At 46.1% G+C, this 22,333-nt stretch overlaps 1 protein-coding gene across 4 annotated transcripts; it reads right to left on the bottom strand.

Moving 5' to 3' along the window:
* Positions 1-4,247: 4,247 nt before the first annotated feature.
* ADGRG5 (adhesion G protein-coupled receptor G5) lies at positions 4,248-22,297 on the bottom strand. Of its 4 annotated transcripts, none has more exons than XM_081921829.1 (15): positions 21,868-22,297; positions 21,589-21,679; positions 20,097-20,220; positions 18,470-18,608; positions 17,527-17,659; positions 16,543-16,690; positions 14,346-14,480; positions 12,901-13,017; positions 11,501-11,543; positions 10,762-10,871; positions 10,399-10,520; positions 8,922-9,190; positions 6,653-6,752; positions 4,784-5,058; positions 4,248-4,679 (listed from the first exon to the last, which is right to left on the bottom strand). In XM_081921829.1, the coding sequence occupies exons 3-15, from the start codon at positions 20,166-20,168 to the stop codon at positions 4,588-4,590; spliced, it is 1,755 nt and encodes a 584-aa protein (XP_081777955.1). In that variant the 5' UTR covers positions 20,169-20,220; positions 21,589-21,679; positions 21,868-22,297; the 3' UTR covers positions 4,248-4,587. The 4 variants fall into 4 exon arrangements, with proteins under 4 accessions (XP_081777955.1, XP_081777956.1, XP_081777957.1 ...); XM_081921830.1 differs by having other exon boundaries at positions 18,470-18,585; positions 21,868-22,294; XM_081921831.1 differs by lacking the exon at positions 20,097-20,220 and having other exon boundaries at positions 18,470-18,585; positions 21,868-22,294.
* Positions 22,298-22,333: the final 36 nt, after the last annotated feature.

Here is a 22,333-nt window from a genome sequence, read left to right as displayed (position 1 = left end):
AATTCCTCACTCCCAAAAACATATTCTTAAGACTCCTCATTGAAGAAATTTGCAAAAATTAAGTTTCATCCTCTAAAATGACACAACCTAGTGGATGAGCGCTAAAGGAAGTCAAGTCGGATACACAAGTAAGCAGAGATAAGAAAAAAATTCAGCTCAAATTAGACACAGGAGTTGAAGTCCTCTCTACATATTCTTATATCCTCTTTTTTGATGTCGCATTTGTGACAAAGCATAAGTGGCTACAGTTATATTGTTTCAAGCACTGTTTAAATGTTTCTGTGAGTGGTGGGGGGGGACATAAAAAGCAGGGGAAATGGAAAGGAAGATCTAGAAAGAGCAGGGAGTGGTTCACTGTCTCCCTTCATGTCCAGGGGAGGCTTTTCTCTCAGTCTCCAAAATCGTTTCAACTATGATATTAAGTTTTACAGCACAGAGAGCAGCACAGATACATCCGCCACTCTGCAAAGCAAATCTGTAGAGAAAAGCTCATTTCTAAACCATGTTCCCTTATATCTTAGTATAAAGGTAAAGGGACCCCTGACCATTAGGTCCAGTTGTGACCGACTCGGGGGTTGCGGCGCTCATCTTACTTTACTGGCCGAGGGAGCTGGCGTATAGCTTCCAGGTCATGTGGCCAGCATGACTAAGCCGCTTCTGGTGAACCAGAGCAACACACGGAAATGCCATTTCCCTTCCTGCCAGAGCGGTACTTATTTATCTACATGCACTTTGATGTGCTTTCAAACTGCTAGGTTGACAGGAGCAGGGACCGAGCAACAGGAGCTCACCCCGTCGCAGGGATTCGAACCGCTGACCTTCCGATCGGCAAGTCCTAGGCTCTGTGGTTTAACCCACAGCGCCACCCGCGTTCCTCTATATCTTAGTATAGGACTCCTGTAAATAAATTTCCCCTGCATACAGAGGAAATGGGTGGGGTGTGGGTTGTGCTGGAGACCCCACAGGATTCTCAGATTCAAATCTGCCATAAATGGTGGTAGTTCCATGAGTTCCTGGGGAAACCCAGCCAGGTGATGATGATGATGATGATGATGATGATGATGATGATGATCTCTCTTCTGGGGTTCTCTCACCAAAGAGTACTTGCCCCAAACTTGGAGCTTGGCATCCGGGTATTTTCCTTTTTATATCTATTTTTATTCCTGCACCAACAGGAAGTTCTCCTTAGAAGGGAACTGAATTGCAATTCTCCCCCATCTCTGTTCGCAATGCCCTCTCACTTGGCATGCCAATCCATATTGAGTGAGCTAATCCATTTACCTGCCACGTGAACTCTCCAAAGTACTTGGCTTAGTTTTGTCAAGGGAGAGATAGCTTTACCTTGGGCTATCTTCTTAATCTCCACACTAAGACACTGAGCAGCAACAAGAGGACAGGGATTCCTGATCTGGCTCCATTTCTGGCTCTGGGACATCCACTGTCAGTTTGTGGCTGCTTGTCACGTTCTGGCTGAGAAGTGAAAGGACATGCAAGACAAAACCAAAGAAGAATTATATTTACCCACTTAGTGGTCTGTGGAATGAGGCAGGCAAGTAAAATTCTGCTACTGGACAGGGCTTCATCTGAAGGTACGGCGGAGATCCCAGACTTTTGCTCAGGCCAGACTTCCATTTTCAGGAAAATTAGCATGGATTTAAGACCCGTGGGTAGTGGGTCGTCAAATTGTTTTGATAAGTGATCTTTAAGTTGCTTTGTATTTTATGGCTTTGTTAGCTGCTTTGAGACATCTTCTTGTGGAAAATGATGAATAAATGTGAATGATGATAATGATAACAACACAGAGAGAGCAAACTTCTGGGACTTCCTTTTCAGAGGAAGAGTCATTATACTGCCACGCTGATTGGGGGAGCTGATGGGAGCACAGCTGGGCTGGCTGGGGGCTGGGGGGGGGAGTTTAAGTCCAAAATATTTGGCGGGCACCAAGCTGGAGAAAGCTGCCGTAGTGAATGCCTGGCACAATGAAATCACACTCAGCTTCTCTCTGCCCACTGCAAATAACAGCCTGGAAAGTGGAGTAAGAAAGTGCTCAGTGGGTCTGAGTTCCTGGGAGTGGAATGGATGTGTAGTCCAAGCATGGCAGCCACATTTTGCCCTGCCGGAGACTTCTCTTCTTCTTTCTGATGGGAGCCCCAGCTGCTAACTCCACAATTCCAGGAATCCACCATGTGTAGTTGGCAGGTGGTGGTTTCCTCTCAGTCAGAAGTGAGTTGCCCAACCCACCCTCCCTGGGGGGGACAGAGAGAGTGGTGGATCACTGAATAACCAGGTCTTTCCCCCTCTTTCTACCTGGCCACTCCCATCCTCTGAACATACTGTAGATCCTCTTTTTATTCTTCCTTCCTTCCTTCCTTCCTTCCTTCCTTCCTTCCTTCCTTCCTTCCTTCCTTCCTTCCTTCCTTCCTTTCTTTCTCTCTCTCTCTCTCTCTCTCTCTCTCTCTCTCTCTCTCTCTCTCTCTCTCTCTCTCTTTCTTTCTTTCTCTCTTTCTCCATTCCATCCATCTTGCAAACTGAATTTTTTTCCCTTTTACATTTTGCTATGTGTTAAGCTTTGGTAATATTGTGGAAATCAGAACACAAAATAATCATTTGAAACATATGCCAGCGGCATCACTTTATTTTTCTGAAATGCATATCAGGAGAGTCACCTTGAACATCTGTGCCATTGGTGCTCTGAACATTGTACAAAGTGCAAAACATTTATACAATAGTTGGCACACAATGAGCATGAGAGTTACTTCCTCAAATATACTGGAAGATTACAAAAATTGTAAGAAGATTTCAAGAAGTTACTAAAATAGGTTTGTCCTTTTAAATCAGCTTACATAGCAATTGTTTTGCTTTACTGGAAGTTTGAAGTGAGAACATTTTTGCTGATATCGCTAATAGAGCAGACAAAGAACGAAAGGAAGTCAAGTCAGATATAAAAGTAAGCAGGGATAAGAAAACTGTCCAAAGTAGGCACAGGAGTTGAAGTCTACACATTATCTGCAGTGCAGCCTTCAGCTGGATGGTTTACTTTTTGGCAATCATGGCAAATCTTTCCTATAGGAACATAGGAATCTGCCTTATACAGAGTCAGACCAGGCACTCCAGGCTGAAAATGAGGATGTCCTTCATTCAGATCTCACCTTTGCTGTGAACTCCCAAGGTGGCCTAAGGCTTGCCACCCTCTCCAGTCCTATATAAGGATGCTGCCTGCCTGCAAATCCTACATACAGGTAGGACAAAGAGAGAGAAGCATGCTACAAGTTGGAGGGTGGAAGTCTGATGTGGTGAGTACAATATGGGATTCAGCAAACAAACACATTGTTTTTTCTGTGCTGACCATTTTCCAGTAGCACCCCATACCAGGTTGCAGAGTATCGGCCTTCGGAATCTCGGCCTTCTGCCATTTGACATTTCCTGCTAGCTCACTGGAGCATGTATTCAACAATGTCAACGCTAACTTCATTGGGTAAGAAATTTACAGGAAGGAGCTCTGAGGATAGGAAATGCTTCAGTGACTGATGCATCTTGCCTGAGCAATGGCACAAACTCTGCTGGAAAAGATGACATTTGTGCATAGGTTCATTGCAGTTCAGAGCAGGGCGAAGAGGAGAAAGGTCATGAAGCAGAGATGGGGGGCCTCCAGATGGGTGTCTTATGACAGCTGTATGCAATGACCATCCTTTTACTCTCACAGTGTGGATGGAGATGGATTTGTACCTGACCCTCCGCTGCTCCATCCACTAAACCGGAGATGTGTCATTTCTGCCCCATGGGCTCAAGCCACCCAGAGGAATGCCTGTTTGCTTGCCTGGTCTTGAGACTCCACCTGTTTGCCATGCTAAAGACTGTGCCCACCCCGTCCTTCAAAAACTTGGGGCAGGGGCCATGTCACTTGTTGGATCAACACCTTAAGCATGTGCATAGCCATATTTCTAATCCTTTTGCATACCTACTGTACCTTTCAACTGTTGCCTTGATTTTGTACCACCCTGATTTAAGTTTCTTTGGTGGAAACCAAGCTTTGAGTCTGAATTCTTCAGCTGACAGTGAGGGCCAAGACAAGATTCCCCTGCAGCTATGTAGGATTTAGATCAGGGATTGAGAAACTGTGACCCTCCGGGTATTTATCGATTGATTATGTATTTATCTCACCTTTCCTGCAAGAAGTTCAAGGTCGTGCACTTACTTCTCCTCCTCATTTTCTTCTCACAACAACCCTGTGAAGTAGGTTAAGCCCACGGTCACCCAGTGAGCTTCATGACTGAGTGGAGATTTGAACCCCGGTTCTCCCAGGTCCTTGTCCAGCACACTGACCACTACACCACTCTGGCTCTCTGTTTCTGGGCTACAAGTTCCATCATCCTTGACATTGGCCATGCTGGCTGAGGCTCATGGGAGTTGGAGTCCAACAACATCTAGAGGGCAACAGATTCCCAATCCCTGATTTAAACCACATGCATATACTTGCCTTCCTTCCTCCTCCTATGAAGATTCCCTTTTGGAAGGCAACACCCATTAAATTTCCAGAATTTGGGCATCTTTTTGTTCCAAGGCTTCGCCAGTCATGCGATGCTGCAGTCACTGAGATGAACGAGATAAACGAGAGCCTGTTGAGAAGTTGTCTTGCGAATGGGACCTCAAGGTGCAGTACCAGAGGCAGATGAAAAGCCCTGTGAGCAAAGAGAGCAGCTTCAGTAGGCTTGGAGGGGCTGCAAATTGGAAAGCGTTAAGGGAGAGAAGCATTGGCTCCCAGCAACATGCTGAGCTCACAAACCTTGAAGTGAGTTGAAGACAGTGAACAGGAAGATCTGTGGGACCGAGAGCACCCCGAAGGAGAAGAAAACCGACGCCCAGGTGGCACCCAGGAGGCATGTCAGCCCAAGAACTGTCACCATGTCCTTACAGGAATGCTCTTTCCGCTGCCGAGGACTGGCTCGGAGCTGCCTGAGCCTCCAAACCACCAAGGTCAAGACAGCCATATTGAAGACTATGGTGCCACTGCAGTAAATCAGGTTGAAGTAATGCACTGTGGGAGAAGTGATCCAGCACCTGCAGGAGGAGAGAACTCAATGAGACACTTCCAGATTCTCTTTCTTCTTTTCATATGGGTGGGGGGAGAGAATACAAGAGGAGATTAGCCCCAACGCTTCCCACAGCCCTCACAGGAGGAAGCCACAGTGCAGAAGGTCCTGTGTTCAAACCCCAGTATCTCCAGGTAGGGCTGAGAAGAAGCAGATTTAGGGGAGTGCAGCCGTTTCAGTCACAACTGGGCACAGAGCCTCAGGGGCACCATAAGGGATGCCACAACAATGTTGTAGAATGGAAGATGGGGGGAGGCTCCAGATTTTCAGTAGTTAGCTGGCTATCATGGCTCTCCTAGTTCGAATTAGGATCTTTATTCAGCGCACACAAGGAACAAACACACACATGCTTAAGGACAGGTATCCTCTTCTCTCTCTTGCTCACTCTCTCTCTACACACACACACACACACACACAAACAAACAAACAAAACAAAACACTATTATTTAACTTACTATTAGTATGGGTTCTCTGGCAAAATTGCCAGGCCCACATTGAAAATGGTTAGGGATTTTTCCACTCTTTAGATCAAGGTATGTGCATGTTGCTGTGCAATCTGCTGCCTGCTTAAATTGCAATTTTGCCATCACAAGCAGCACTTATGTATTCTGTCACTTTCATTCATTCTTTCTTTATTCCTTTGTTTGTAAGACCTTCTTGTGGGCATAGAGTCAACGGCAGACACATATTCATAAAAGGATGGACGTCATAACTCCAGCAAAAGACCCCAAAGCTCTTGGGGGGGTGATTACACAGAAGTGCTTGGGCACCCAAGTGGGTTCAGACACATATTGCAACAACAGCACAACTGTGGTAGGTGCTGAGAGAGGCTCTAAAGTGCAGATGAGCTCCAGCCCTCCTCCTGAACCTGGAGTTTTGGAGGGGGGGCAGAGCAGCAGGGGAGGGACACCACAGAGGCACTGGAAGTGAAACTAAGCCTAAGTGCCCATAACTGCATTTCCCCACTAGAGGCTGGGACTGATAGCAGCCTAAACATCTGGAAACCCCCAAGTAGGATAAGACTGCTAAAAATAATTTCCATCACTTTTGCTTCTCCCTTCCCTCTCCTCATCACTTCTTCTCAGATTGTAAGCTTTGTGAGGCAGAAACCTGATGTTAATAAATAAAGCATGGGTAGGCAAACTAAGGCCCAGGGGCTGGATCCGGCCCAATCGCCTTCTAAATCCAGCCCGTGGACGGTCAGGAAATCAGCGTGTTTTCACATGAGTGGAATGTGCCCTTTTATTTAAAATGCACCTCTGCATTATTTGTGGGGCCTGCCTGGTGTTTTTACATGAGAAGAATATGTGCTTTTATTTAAAATGCATCTCTGGGTTATTTGTGGGGCATAGGAATTCGTTCATATATTTTTTTCAAAATATAGTCTGCCCCCCCCCCCAAGGTCTGAGGGACAGTGGACCAGCTCCCTGCAGAAAAAGTTTGCTGACCCCTGAAATAAAGCGTCCCACTCACTGATGGCACTACATAAATCAACAATACCCACATGATGAAATAATTTGCTACCAAGACCATTGGTCCACCCCCCACCCCCCGAAACTCACATGGTACTGTTGCGGTGAGCAGAGCTGGTTTGGATACCATAACAACCATAAATTTGGCTGTTGCTCAGGAAGATGATCACCACTGCTAAGCCAGGGAAGCCTGTTGGATCCAAGAATGCACAGTGGTAAAGGCACAAAGAAGATTCACGAGCATTGCGGTCCTAAGCACAACCACACATACAAGATAAAAGGTACACTCATTGCATGTTCTACAGAGCTCAAACCTATCCAGATCACCTGCCACACAGCCTACGTCCAGAATAAATAATGTCATTTCAATGTCTGAAGCCACAAAAGATGCTCAAGGCCAATGTAAGTTAAATCAGCCTAAAGTTACACCCAGTGGCGTAGCGTGGGGGGTGCAAGGGGGCCGGCCACACAGGGCGCAACATCTGGGGGTTAGGGGGCGCAAATCCATGGTTTAGGGGGCGCAAATCCACGGGTTAGGGGGCGCAAATTACTTGCCTTGCCCCGGGTGCTGACAACCCACGCTACACCACTGGTTACACCAGATCCAAACTCTGCTCAGCAGCAGGGCTAATGCTGGGTGGAGGAAACAAGCCTTGAAAATAGTGTTTGGGTTACACCACCCTTTCTGCTGGTTTAACTTACATGGGGTTGCCAGGACATGGGGCCAATATGAATGGGTTTAGGATCCAGCCTAAGTCTCCCACCCCCCTGGTCAGGCCCCTGCTACACCCACAGAACGCTTATGCCGGCTCAGTCAATCAAATATTTATTATGGTCATAGACCTGCATAAGTAGGGTGGGATACAGTCATTTAGAATCTGTCAAATGTCAAATCTGTAAAGCTGAGATCCAGCGCTGAGGGCCTTCTGGCAGTTCCCTCACTGCCAGAACTGAGGTTACAGGGAACCAGACAGAGGGCCTTCTCGGTAGTGGTGCCCGCGCTGTGGAACGCCCTCCCTTCAGATGTGAAGGAAAGAAGCAGCTATCTTCTCTTTAAAAGACATTTGAAGGCAGCCCTGTTTAGGGACGTTTTTAATATTTAATGCTGTATTGTTTTTAACACTCAATTGGAAGCCGCCCAGAGTGGCTGGGGAGGCTCAGTCGGATGGGCGGGGTATAAATAACAAATTATTATTAATTATTTATTATTATTATTATTATTGAAAGCTAAAAAGTATTAAAACAGAAGGTATATGTAAAAGACGATAAGAATCTAAAAGAATCTAAAAGAAGGGTTAGGAGCATTAAACAGATGTGGAAGAACATGAAAGGTTAGTATATAAAAGACTTCAGCTATCAATTTAGAGGGCACTTTGATGTGAGTGTTCACTAAATCTAGTCTGTGGCTCAGGTCATCATCTGACGAATTTTGAACACTGCTGTGGAGAATCTGCCAACATTATACGTTGTAGCAGGGTTGGAAATTGTTCCGGCTTAAGATCTGCTAGGCTCAGCTCAGCCAGTTGGGTGCCAGCTAAGTCAGGATGGAGGAGTTATATGCCAGAGTATCTCTGGATAAACCAAGAATAACGGAGTTAACTCAGCCAACCTGATCCACACTTTCCAGACTAATCCACAGTTATCCCTCAGTTTTCACACTTCTCTGAATTTTATTAGGCAGTTCTTGGCTCAAACAATACACCAAAATCCATACTTGAGGTTAAAATGTGGTTGTTGTTTTCTCTCTTTTTAAGTGTGTTTTAGGATAAAAGGCATTCAAAAAGTGTATTCTAAGGTAAAATGCTGAATCTTCCTTGTAGGTGTGGCATAGATTTCCATCCTCAAGCTGCCACCTTAAACAAGAAAGGGGCTGCCTAGTGTAGGCCTAGACACTTCAGTCGAATGCAAAGCAGAAGGTCATGTCCACATTTTACCTTCAGGGAAGCACAGGGAAGAAATTCATAGGTTCTCATTTTTCTGTAAACCTACCTAATTCACACTTCCTGAAGCAATGCACAAGCTGAAACACAGCAAGACTTTGAAATTTGCACTTCTTTGAATTTTGTGATCCAGTTCTCCAACCAAAGTAGGCAAATACAAGTGTGTATATCAGGCTTCCTCAACCTCAGCCCTCCAGATGTTTTTGTCCTACAACTCCCATGATCCCTAGCTAGCAGGACCAGTGGTTAGGGATGATGTGAATTGTAGTCTCAAAACATCTGGAGGGTTGAGGAAGCCTGGTGTATATTATGGGGGAAGTCTGCACACATTGCTGTTTTAATGTTTCGTTTGCTATTGTAAGCATACCAGAGATGGTTATTCAAAAGATATAACGGGGGGAAATCATATTGATCCTCACCCCAGCCAACTGAACACAGTTTAAGGAGGTAGCGCATGATGTATGAGTTGTAGACTCGGATCACGAGCAGGTAGAGGTGGAAGCCTTCGATGGCCATCCAGGTCAGGCAGCAGAGCAGAGAGTAATGGAGGAAAGCGGCTGCAGCTGTGCACAACCACGAAGAGCTGGCTGATGCTGGGAAACTGCTGCCCAGAAAGGAAACATTGAGAAGGAAGAGGGCTCCCAGAAGGTTCATGTGGATCTTTGTTGTGGAATCATGCTGGATTTTCCTGCAAAAGGTATTAAAATGGAGAGTTTTGCTCACTCAGTAAAAGACAGGGCAGACACTGTGCTGGTATACTCTTTCTAGTACCTAATGGGATCTCAAGGCTGTGGAAGTGGCTTTAGGCATGAGATCTTTGCATCCTTTACAGCAGAATGCGATGTGTATCTCCTGAGGAGCAAATCCCATTGAGTTCAATGAGACCTACTCTCGGGTACGTGTGCATATGATTGCAGTCTTAAAATTGTAAGGATTTCAGTTTTTTAAAAAAGGTCAAGTTACTAGATCTCATGGGGTGAGTTAAATACAGAAGGGGGAATCTGCAGACCAGGTCTTGATCAAGGTGTCCTTCCTTTGGGAGGAAGGGTGGGATATGAATGTAATAAACAAAAACTTTTAAAAGAGAGTGTTTGCATGTATATGAGGGGAACCATCTACACAAATCTAGAGTGGAGTCCCTCAGACAGTTGGATGGCGCCTTGTATGTCTCCTTCCAGCAACTCCTGCAACCAAGCTGGTGCCAAATGTATTGCTCTTCTTTCCTTTGGACTGCATCAACTGTCATCAGGGCAGCCCAAGACCTCCATATACATTGCCTAGGCTTGTGCCCCAGGGAGAACACTTCAGTGCTGCTAACTCAGCAGTTTGACTTCACCCCCAGAGGCGCACTCCACTGACTCTGGAGACAGACTGATGCCAACCACAAATTGTGTGTACTGTACAATGTTATGCAAATGCTTTCAATGGAGCAACAGCTACCCCTAGTGGCCAGCAGAGGCTGGGAGAATATTTTCAAAGGAAAATCATGTTTCCATAAATTTGCTTACAGAATCATTTAATGATGAGATGCTGAAGTTTTCAAAACAGTTAGGAAATCCCACACTACCAAAACCGGCATGGAAGAACCCCAAACAACTATCATTTTATTCTTCATAGTCTGGGGCTGGAAGCAGGCAATAGTTTTTCAGAGGCTTGAAGGAGCGACCATTACTCATGGTCTGCACAGTCATTCCCTCTTGCGTCAGGTCAGACAGGTGCTGCAGGTATTTGCAATGTTTCAAAAACCTGCACTACATATTTGACAGAAGCGTTTATACCACAGGAACCAAAATGCACTCCTAAACCACTATCAGATCTTATTTTAAAAAAATATTGCCTGCCTTTAATGCAGGAAGCAAGTTTCTTAGGTATTGACTGAAGGAGCACTGTACTTACCGGGATAAAATGTAGAAAAAGATAGTGAGCAGGCATGCAAAAGCAGAGATACTGCAGCCGATGTTGGTGATATAGGTCAGAGGAGCCAGCAGAGATTCATCCAGAGTGGTTGGGGAGATTTGCTAAATGAGCAGAGAAGGAAGAGGATGCAAAGACGAAAACAGAAGGAATTCAGATGTATTCTCCCCAACAGGCTAGTTTTCTAGGTGCAAGAGACATTTTTTTCATGGAGGAAAGTTCAGTCCTAGGAGCCTGTCTCTGCTCCCCCACCAACCCCACATCAGCTGCCTGAAGTGTAGCAGCCCAGAGAGAGGATGTGGACCCTGAGAGAGGACCTGGGCCACAAGGGAGCCCCACACTTACCACAAGGACAGCAAAGTAGGTGAGGTGGTTGCACCGGCACAGAACCATGCCCTCCCAGCTGATGTTAGTTGTGCAGCCTTCCTGGCTCCAGTTCCCCATGCTGCCCTCTTCTGCCAAAGGGGAGATACCCAACCACACTCAGAAAGCAGCAGGAACAAGGGCCAAACTAGACAAGGGGCCACTGACACGACAAGCAATTGCATGCATACTTTTTTTTAAAGCAGGAGGGACACATGTGTGTAGGATCCATAGAAGGACCCTAGCAGAAAGGAGAGGAGGGCTTTGTCCCCTACTGTGGTCCTAATTCAGAGGTCAGGCACCCCATGCCTGCTATTTGCATTGGAGAAAGAGGGTGTTTCCATTGGCACAAATGAGAGGTTTCCTTCCAAAACAATTGGGGGGGTTAAATCCAAATCAGGGTCAGTGCAAGGGGCAAAGGATTAAAGTGTCCCACCTTCATCTCCCCATGTTGTTGTTTAACAAAAAAAAAACCATTCACACATTGGCTAATTGTGTGAACAGAGTCTCCTCTAATTTGGTCCTAATTAAGGCTGATGCCTCTAGTCCTGTGAACTGTTACATTCAGGATTCTCACAGCAACAGTATCACAGCTTATTTTAAAAAAAATACTTGCATTTGTTCCTTTCCCTTGCTTATATGCTGCTTTTGTTGGTTTGTAAACCACTGGCGTGGAAATAGGGAGGGAAGAGGAGGAATAAGAGGCAAATTCTGGCCTTACCTGTTCCTTCCAGCCAGAAAACACAGGCCACACTGGCATTGGCCTAGAATGAAACAGAGACAAGTTGATGAAAACGCTTTCCTACCTCTAGGGCAGAATTCCTTCAGTGCAACAGAAGAGTGCTTGTCAGGCAGATGGTGATGCCCAGCAACACAATCCCTGCCCTTCTCAGTCAGACAGTGCTAATGATGATGATGATGATGATGATGATGATGATGATAATTGCCCCCACTTCACAGCTAAAATATAGGGATGCACAACCATGGCCTGTGCTTTGCACAGCAACCGACTTAAGTTTCCTCCTGTGTCCCTTGTGTCCTGCATTGGAATGTAAAAAGGGAGAAACCAGAAGCATGTGCCTCCCTCTGCAGTAGGGCTTCCTCTGCAAAACTGCCCCTCCTCAAAAAATATAAGGGCTAGAGGATTTACAGAAATACAACACTAATGGTGAAGCGCAACTGGAGATCATGGCTTGATCATCCAGGTAAATGAACACTGGAACATAAGGAGCCTGCTGGATCAGGCCAGTAGCCCATCTAGTCCAGCACCCTGTTCTTATAGTGATGAACCAGGTGTCTAGAAGAAGTCCACAAGAAGGAATCCAGAGTCAGCTGCCTCTGACTGTGGGCGCAGAATATAGCTACATCTCCCTGAATTAGCCTGTCTTGTATGGTGGAACAATGTAGCTTTGGGGGTCAGGCATGTTATGCTGTGCACAGGGCTTTGCAGCCCCCCCCCAGTTGTTGGTTCCTTCAAATCCCCCTTTTAGGCCAGCCACATCTTTAGCTGCCCCACATTTGATGTCAGGTACAGGGTAAGTGGGCATGGCAGGGTCAAAACAGCCTCGCAGGCCAAGTGGGGAAGCCTGGCTGAAGGTTCCCCTCTGCTTTGCTGCAGTGTTGGAGCTGCAGCCTCACTGCCCTCCCAACTGCTTTTTGCAGAAAAGCTTTCCTTTATTCTCTCAGGAACTTGTAAGAGGAAGGCAGGGGCAGCTAATGGAGTGTCTCCCATGCACTGTTGGCCTAAAATTCTCATCATACCTGCCGATTGGCTATTGGGACTGATGGGAGGCGGAGTCTAACAAATGTGATTCCTGCATTGCAGGGAGTTGTTGTTGTTAATTTATTTATAACCCACCTTTTCCCTGACAGGGATTCAAGGCAGCTCACAGATAAATAAGAATAGCAAAAAAAATACTCCACCCTTTTTATCATTAAAAACAAATAAACATTAATAGAATTAAAAACACCATATGTGTTTTATTAAAAACATACACATACAATAAACACAGCATAGCGCCAGCTGGACTGTGATTCCAAAACCTGGAGGGCACCACGCTGACTAGTCTGGCACAGAACAAACCCTTATTGGGTGACCACTGTGGCTGCAGCACAACTCACCAGTGTGCGGTTGTGCCAAAACCTGATCTCCACCGGTTGACTGAGTTGAGTAACACTGATATTCCCAAAGGTGGCCCCTAAGATGTCATCATTCAGCAAGGAGTGGTTCTTTCTGTCCTACAAGATAAAATGCAAAAAAGACTTGGCATGGGATCACTGGGGAGGGAGTCTTTAAGCAACCCTCCTCACAATTCCCCCCCTGTTCAGCCAGTAGAGCTGATCAGCAGCAGCAGAGCAGTCCACTCCATTGGGAACAACTGCTTTAAGTTACTCCAGGCACCTCAAGGTGGTTGCTGCCAACAGACCTGGCTTTCCCCACCCCTGTCCTTTACAGATGGAAAAGATGAAAAGGGAGGGAAGCCGCTGGGCATCTGTGTCAGGGAGACAACAAAGGAAGTGTGAGGAAATCAATGCAGTGGTGAACAGGGGGGTCATTTGTGATGGCTGCCATGGTATTCAAGTAAACCTAGGCTTTGTACATATGCTCATGAGGCCACCCATTCTGCCCTCTTCCAGGTCCAAAAGGACCCACATATTGGTGGTTGGGTGTCAATTGGAGGTGCATAAAACAGTCACTGTCTGTAAACCTTTAAAGCACATTCTTTTCCCTCAGAGAATTCTGGGCACTGCAGTTTGTTAGAAGGGTTAACTACAGTGCCCAGAATTCTCTGAGGGAAGAGAATGTGCTTTGAATATGCTGTGAAGGTACAATGAATACGCCACCATAGTCACAGCAAGGCATGGCGACAGTAGTTGCACCCACGTTTCTGTGGGAAGGGGGCTTTTGAGAAGAGATGTAAAGGATTAAAAGAGAGAGAGAGTTGACATTGTGTAAGAGCCAGCAAGGGAGAAAGGATGGAGTCAACAGGGAAGCCCTCCCCAACACACTCGGGACCACAGCTGTGTTGACGGGTGCTGATAGGATTTGTAGGGCGCCAGAGAATACAGTGACAGAGCAGGTGATCTTCAAATGCCGAGGGTAGACAAGGAGAGGTCAGAGGCAAGGATATGTAAGATAAGAGAGTCATTAAAATGAGCCAGAAAGAGTCACATGAATTGGCTTACCTTTCCTCCACTCTTTGTAGGCACCGTCTGAGCTGAAAAGTTCCATGTCTCAGCAGAGTTTTATTGCCCCAGAGTTTCCCCCATGAAAATCCACTCTTTAAAGCTCAATCAGCTCTCACGAGCTTTAAAGAGTGGGTTTTTGAGGGGAAAGCTGGGGGCGAAACAAAAAACAAGAAAACCCTGCTCAGACACAGAGTTTTTAAGCACAAACCTGAGCCTGGAAAGAGCAGGGCAAACAATAAGTGTGGGTGTCCACAGTGTAGCACAAATTAGGCTGGCTTTTGCATGACCCTTTTTGGAGTGTACGTGGCCACTGTCTGGGCCCAGTCTCCACCTCCGTCACCCCATTAACCAAACCTCAAGTTCCAGGGAGTGCCTACCTGGAAGAAGCAAGAGGTTTTCAGGTAGATACAGGTGAGCCGCATCTCCTTTGCAGCTGTGCCCTGGGCTTTCTTCGCTAGCTCAGCGGGGAAACGCATGGCATGTCGGGTTTGGTTCTTCGCCGAGGTCTTGCGCTGCTCAGAGCGAAACAGACATGTACACATTGGAAGGCGTTGTTTTTCATTCAAAAGCATTTATATGCCACCCTCCCTTAAAAAAAAATGATGTCAAAACAGTTTGCAATAAATAGTAAGAACAACAAAAACAGAAATTTGTAACTACAGGAACTGGGGCTTGTTAGAACTAGCACAGAAGACCAAGGAATGCCTGGGCAAATAAGTGCTCAATAACTGGTAGAAACCCATCACAACTGATAGAATCATAAAATTGCAGAGTTGGAAGGCGCCCTGAGGGTCATCTAGGGCCATCTAACCCCCTGCAATGCAGGAATCACAGCTAAAGAATTCCTGACATGTGGCCATCCAACCTCTGTTTAAAAACTTCCAATGAAGGAGAGTCCACTACCTCCCAAGGTATATCTATGGATAAAATAAAATTTAAAAAGCAGCCAACTGTTTTTCTTGTTGCATGTTGCTGTGAGGATCGTGTAATGAGGCCCCTTTCCATTAATTAATTGCAAACTGAGGCTACTTGTCCACATTCTTGAACCTTATCTGCAGGACACAACTACCCAGGACTGCATTCTGGGGGCCAGGTTAATGAAAAAGTGACAGAGCAGTCATACTGGAGGGTCATCATCCAATGAGCAAGGAACGTACGTGAAGGGAAGCTGTGAAATAATAGGAACACATCACCGGGTTCTCATTTCACTTCCAAAAGGAGCATTTGAAGAAAAGCCCAGAGCAAATCACTTGCTCAAATATTCTTAAAAGCAATCTGTTTGGAGGCTGTCAAAGCCAGACAATGTTCTCCGCGGTTGGGAATGGCATCCAACTGAAAGCAAACAGGGCCACCTTTGACCTTTCACTGAAGTTCTTCTCTGCATGGTTTTGTGAACATATTCGCATTCCTGGCATACCAAGAGCCATGCAGAAAGGAAGCCAGCCAGGACAATGGAAAATAATGTAGGAGAATATTAATAGAGCAGAATCATAGAAATGTAGAGAAGGAAGGAAGGAAGGAAGGAAGGAAGGAAGGAAGGAAGGAAGGAAGGAGCGGTGGTGTAGCAAGGGGGGCACAGGAGTGGTTGCTCCAGGCACAAAATTGTTAAGGGGTGCAAAATGTCAACCCCCGGGAGCTGCCTCAATACAGCTGTGCACTTCCATCACTAGGCTCGGTTGAAAACGACTTCTCCATGCAAACCAGGAAGTGACCTTTCCAGACAATGGAATGTCTCTTCTTTTCTTATCTATGTGGCTGTGATCTCTTAGGTCATGCGGACACCGTTAGGCAGTTGAATGCACATGAGTACTCTGTCCATTTCCCTCCAAGGAAGGAGAGTCCTTCCAGTGCATTTTTTAAAAAACTGCATTTACATCCCACATTTTTCTCCCACCCACTGTCCCCACCTCTGCACAGCCTTGGGGGCTGGCAACCCATGCTACACCGCTGGGAGTGAGTAGAAGAGGAGGCCACTGCTGTCCATGAGCGTGCTGCCAGAGTCGAGGAGCAGGAAGTGGTACGCACTGAGCAGCAGTGTTGAGCACCCAGCAGCGGTAGCAAGGAGCAGGAGATGGGGGACTGTGCAGGGGCTTTTGCCTCTAGCAGCAAAATGTCCTGGGCTAGTCCTGACACCACCTCTTTCCTTAAAATCAATCATTTGAACACAAATATAGGTGGTTCCAGCAATGGGAGCCCATCCACACCTGCCCAGAGACATTGTAGACATATACCAAGATCGCAATCGCCACTTCCTTCTTCCTTCTCCGCCTGGGGGATGTGCAGGGAGGGAAAGACAGGGACAACCTAACCAAGGGGAGGATTTTCAAGCATGTATCACATAACCACACCTAACACTGTGGGAAGCAGGATTGCATACTGAGGGTGAGCATGCTTGAGTCTGGATTGAGGAAAAACTGTGTCTTTCCGCTACAGGTGGGTTAGTGGGTTCACAGTCCCGGTTAAAACTTGGTGCATTTTCAAAGCATGTCCACCACTCTGTGTGTCTCTGCTGGGTATTCATTCTAGGTAGCAAGAATCAGCAGCAGGGTGTGAAGATAGCGGGGAAATACTAACCATTAAGCTGTCGCTGCTGATATTCAGTCCTCTGAAATCGCTAAGATTTATCCTGAATATTAATGTTTGAATATTGTCATGCACAACAGTGAGATTCTCTGTCAGCAGACTGGTTTGTAGCAGGGTCTTCTCCAAATTTTCTTTGGCTCTGAAAGTGGAGAATTGTTGAGAGAAAGCGTGTAAATGCTTAAGGGTTGCACTTGGAAACACAGAGCTGCCAAGGTCCTCAATGGATGCTGGCACAGATTGGGAGGATTATTTACATACTTATCTCATTACATTCCTCTCACACCTTTCCTCAAAAGAGTTTAAGGTGCTGGTCATGTTTTCCCTCCTCCTCAGAGTTGTTTAACCCCCAACCCCATTCCTTCTCAGGGCACTTTGGAAATTGTAGCTGTCTGAGAGGAATAGAGATGGCCTAATATGGGATGCAGGTGGCACTGTGGGTTAAACCACAGAGCCTAGGACTTGCCGATCAGAAGGTTGGCGGTTCGAATCCCCGCAACGGGGTGAGCTCCCATTCGTCGGTCCCTGCTCCTGCCAACCTAGCAGTTCGAAAGCATGTCAAAGTGCAAGTAGATAAATAGGTACCGCTCCAGCGGGAAGGTAAACGGCGTTTCCGTGCACTGCTCTGGTTTTTCAGAAGCAGCTTAGTCATGCTGGCCACATGACCCAGAAGCTGTACGCCGGCTCCCTCGGCCAATAAAGCGAGATGAGTGCCGCAACCCCCGAGTCGGCCACGACTGGACCTAATGGTCAGGGGTCCCTTTACCTTTAACATTCTCAGCATTCTTAACAAACTACAATACCCAGGATTCTCTGGGGGGAGTCATAACTGTGGTACAATACTGCTTTTAATGTATCATGCAGATGGGGGCTGAGCTGTGTCTAGGTGGAGTTAGGACTTTCCCACTGCGGAATCTAATGTTCAGGTACAGCATTTGCTGAGGGAAAGAAACATCTGTATCTGAGATCGGAACTTACCTCCTCAGCTCCTTCCTTTCAGAGACACATCCTTCTTTCTGGTGCCTCTCAAATATTCTCATGGCTTTCTCCACATCACTCTTCGCGCCAAGATCCAAGGGTGGCCTGGTTGCTTTCCCGCTGGGTGCTGCCCCTTAGCAACAGTGAGGGAAAGACAGGCCGTCAGTGTAGAGGAAACAGCACGTGCTCCCACCATGAACATCACCTCCAGCAACAACAGAAATGAGTCCTACACCATGCACAGGGAGAAGGGACACATAAATGTGGACCTTGGAAAATTTAGGGTTCCATAAGGACATAAGAAGAACCTGCTGGATCAGGCCAATGCCCCACTTAGTCCAGCATCCTGTTCTCACAGTGGCCAACCAGATGCCTGTGGAAGACCTGTAAGCAGGATCTGAGCACAAGAGCCCTCTCTCCTCCTGTGGTTTCCAGAAACTGCTATTCAGAGGCAGAGCATAGCCATCATGGCTAGTAGCCATTGATAGGCTTCTCCATTAATTTGTCTCATCCTCTTTTAAAGCCAGCCAAATTTGTGGCCATCCCTGCATCCTCTGGGAGTGAGTTTAACTGTGCACTATGTGAAGGACTTCCTTTTCTGTGTCCTGCCTCTTTCAACAATCAGCTTCATTGGATGTCCATAGGTGGAAGCATGATGAGAGAGGGAGGAAAAACTTCCCACTCTCCCCTTTCTCTATGCATCATCTTATACACTCCTATCATGTTGCCTCTTACTCCCCTTTTCTCTGAACTTAAAAGTCCCCAAAGCTATAACCTTTCCTCATGGGAGAACCACGAGGAAAATACAGAAGGATGTTAATTTGATGGCTATGCCATATGGGAAAAATGAAGTGTGGCACCCCGGGGTCTCCCTGGCGCACAACTCCCTCTTAGGAAATCAGGATTGCCCACCTCCTCGCCCCTAATAAGACATCTTTCCTACCTGGTATCTGGTCCATAAAAGCTGCACATGCAAAGAGAAAAAGGCAAAATCCTGTGCCCATCTCTGTATTGCCGGAAATGTAGCGCAGGTCCCCAAACACCACAAATGTCTGGGAGCTGTTTACAATGTGAAGAAGAAACTGAAATGAGGTAGAGTAAAGTTACGGGCACATTTGTGTATTTGGAAGCTGCAAGACAAAAAGAAGAAGAAACCCTCTTTCCAGACGCATCTGGGCTGCATTTAAAACAGGATAAAATGTGACAAAGAACATTTTGTTGATGCACCCAGCAAAAAGCCGCTTTGACTCCTGCTGCTGGAGCTACCTACTATATCTGAATTTGCTCTCAGCCATGAACCAGTAGCGTTCTTTGCTCCCACAACTGATCCAAGGAGGGGAGCAGAAATACCACCCTTCAAATATATGGCGAAAAAATTAAAAACTGGGTCTGCAAATGCATGTTTGGGTCTGCAAATGCATGTTTGGGCTACCAGTGGCCCCTGCATCTGAAAAGTTTAAAGGCTGCTGCTGGAGTTAAAAAGCGACCTTCAACAAATATGCTTGCCAAGGTGAGGATGGTGCCGTCACCTAGGAAGAGGGGGAAGTGGCCAACCTGCCTCCTGACTGAAGCCACAGAGGAGGGCAGGATCATTCAAGCAGCTGCTTAGCAAATCCCTTCCCCGCCTTCAGCTCTGAAGCTGGAAGGAAGGATGGGGGCTGTTTGGCAGCTGCATGGCAAATATGGAAAGCCCTAGCCACACATGGCTAAACTGGCAACCTTCCTCTCTACTGGTCTTGCCTCTTCAGAGTGCTGGACACTTCCTGCCTGAGAGCATCCTGTGCACCTTAGGGGGATGGTGCCCAACATAGCCCACTCCTAGCCTCTCAGGTCTTCCCCTCAGGAAAAGCTGGGTGACTTGGCAACCTGGATGTTGGTGACTTTATTTTTTGGCTTGGCCAAGAAGGCCAGCCGGAAACTGTAGATCCTGGGTGAAAAGGATCTTAGAAGAGTCACTGTCCGTCAAATTAAACCATTCAGAGGAAACCCAAATTGCAAGGGACCTGAAAAAAGGCATTTGAAGCCGGTTTGGGCAGGATAAAGAAAACGAAAGAAGAAAGCTTATAAATGTGTGAAAACCAAATTGGGGCCTTCGGATAGAGCAGCCTATAAGCCTAATACTTAAACAATCAAGCACATATTGTGCCTGGGCATACAGTTATGCTAAGAGGGTGGGAGGTAAGCAATCTACACAATGGAATTTTTGTGCCCCCGTGTGGGCAGTGGTGTGCCTATGTTCTAGCATCAAGGTGCCCACAAACATGACATGAGGAAGGCAACAGTAGCAAAAGGGACATTGTGGCATTTGATAAGTTCCAGAACTTGCTTTTATCCACAGTAGATCAAATTGTGACACATATTCTCAGCTCAGAACTGCAAATCTAAGCAAATAAGAGATGCAATCTAGTTAAAAAACCCACACTTTTTTTGTTAACTGATACAGATTTTGTCATATGCTTAACCTCAACTGTGACGCTGTATGAAAGCGAGCTTTCCTCATTAATTACTGCATTTCACAGAAAAAAGACTTGAAATGCATTTGTTAAAAAAAGAAAAGAATTATGACTCACTTTTTCCTTTATTTCTTTTTGTGTGTATTCCTTATTTTGCCTTAATGTGCCTTCAATTTTCTGTGGCTGCATTTATTATGGCTAGCTGCCTCAAAAGCCAGAAGTGGTCCAGACCTCCAAAAACCTGAGATGCAAAGAAAGTAGAATTTGTGGAGGCCTATGTGGAAAGGTTGGAGGAGTTGGTTATGCTTAACCTGGTGAAGAGGCAATTAAGAGGCAAAATGAGAACCATCTTCACACATCTGAAGGGTTCTTGCCAACATGATGAAGCAAATTTGTTGCTCCAAAGAATAATAAGACCAGAACCAACTAGAAAAGAGGAGACTGAGAGGTGATATGATTGCCATCTTCAACTATCTGAAGGGATGTCACATGGAAGATGAAGCAAACTTCTTTTCTTCTGCTCCAGAGGGGAGGGTCTGAACCATGGATTCAAATGACAAGAAAGGAGATTCTGACTAAACATCAGGAAGAGTTTTCTGATAGTAAGAGCCATTCAACAGTGGGATGGATTACCTCAGAAGGTGGCAGCCTCTCTTTCATTGGAGGTTTCTAAGTAGAGATTGGATGGTCATCTGTCAGGGATGCTTAAGATGGATTGCTGCATCACAGGGGTTAGACTAGATGACCCTGAGGATCCATCCCAACTCTACAATTCTATGATTCTATGGAACAAACTACAAGAAAGAGTACTTGGGCTAAACATTAGGAAAAATTTCCTGATGGTATAAGATGTTCAAGAGTGGGAAATACTGCCTCTAGATGTTAGGGATTTTAAAGGAGAAGCTGGATAGCCACCTATAACATTTGGAATCCCTTTCAACTCTGTGAATCAAAGATGCATGCACACACACTCAACCTCAGGGGGTTAACTCCAGACCGGGAACAAGGCTGAAACCCGAAATATTCTGGCATATGCCAGGACACTCAAACACAACTTTTAAAAGAGAACCTGAACATATTCCCCGAAAGCAAAAATAGGGAAATGGATTTACTAGGGACCAGTATTAGTACAGTAGGGGTTTCCAACTATTTTGGACCAGGGGGCACTTCTTAAATTTTGAGAGAGTTCGGGGGGGGGGGCACACCAGTCACAAAATGACTGCCATGGGAGGATGACATAATGCAAAATCAGAGAGAATACAGTCATGGTGAAGTTTTTCCCATGATTGTATTTTCACACAATAATTCTGCCTAGAAAATAAGACAAAAGCAAGAAAAGTGCATTAAAGGGGATGGCGAAACAGCAGAACCAAACATCTAATTTATCAATCACAGCTCTGACTTCACTTGTTTGCTACAAACAGAGGGGGGTGTAGGCTGGCCTGTTCATTTCACAGAAATGACTTAAAAGGGTATCTGCACATTTTGTTTCATAACTTTCTTTCTAAGGGGGCCGGGGACTTGCTTAAAAAAGAAAGTGCAGTGCCTAGGGTGTAGAAAGACACCCAGAGAATATGATGGCCTGATTTGGCCATGATAAAGCACTTACGTCCAACCGAGTCCTCAAGGAGAGTTTGGTCCCACCACGATGATTTTAATTTGTTTCTTTTCTGTGGCGTTCTTCTCCCATGTCAGCCTCACTGTAAGGTGCATTAGCATATCATTAAAAAAAACCAAAAAACATTTCCTGGCCTATACAGATGGCTTCCTGAAGCAGGAAAAGGAAATTCTACATCAAACACTTGATCAAAATACACATCACTATGCGAAAAGACTCAAATCTATCAGAGCTGAAAATGGATGTGGAGGGCAAATGTTGACAACTCACCCGCACTCTGTGGAGTGTGCTGCTGCTTTCAGATGTTCAGACCACTGGAAAATGCACGTGGCTTGTTTCCTCTGCTAGCTTGTAAGCAAGTGAAGGCGGAGGCCTCGGATGCGATTTAGCAGCAGCAAATTTTGGACAAGCCACTCCCCTTGGGCTATAACTTCACCAGCTCCAGGACCTTGCAGAGAGATGTGAGCTGAGGTCCATTCCCAGAATGCAAACCACAGACAAGCAAAGGCTGCGAAAGGGGGAAGGAAGAGGATGGAGATGACCGAGATATCCGTGAAAGGACTGCAGAGCTAAGGAGAAGTTCAGTTGAGGAAGTTGAGGAAATGCAGCAAACAGGCAGAGCAAAGAACGCATCTGAAAGCAGCACCTGCACAGGGGAGATCTTTGTCAAACAGAAAATAAAGGCTTTTTCTCTCTCCCTGATCTGTAATGGCTATATCACCTCTCAAGAGGAATG

Source organism: Podarcis melisellensis (genome assembly GCF_964234715.1).
Source record: "Podarcis melisellensis genome assembly, chromosome: 8".
In the NCBI taxonomy this organism is placed as follows: Eukaryota; Metazoa; Chordata; class Lepidosauria; order Squamata; family Lacertidae; genus Podarcis; species Podarcis melisellensis.
The sequence above is the reverse complement of the archived record's forward strand: the minus strand, read 5'-3'. Positions and strand labels throughout refer to the sequence as shown.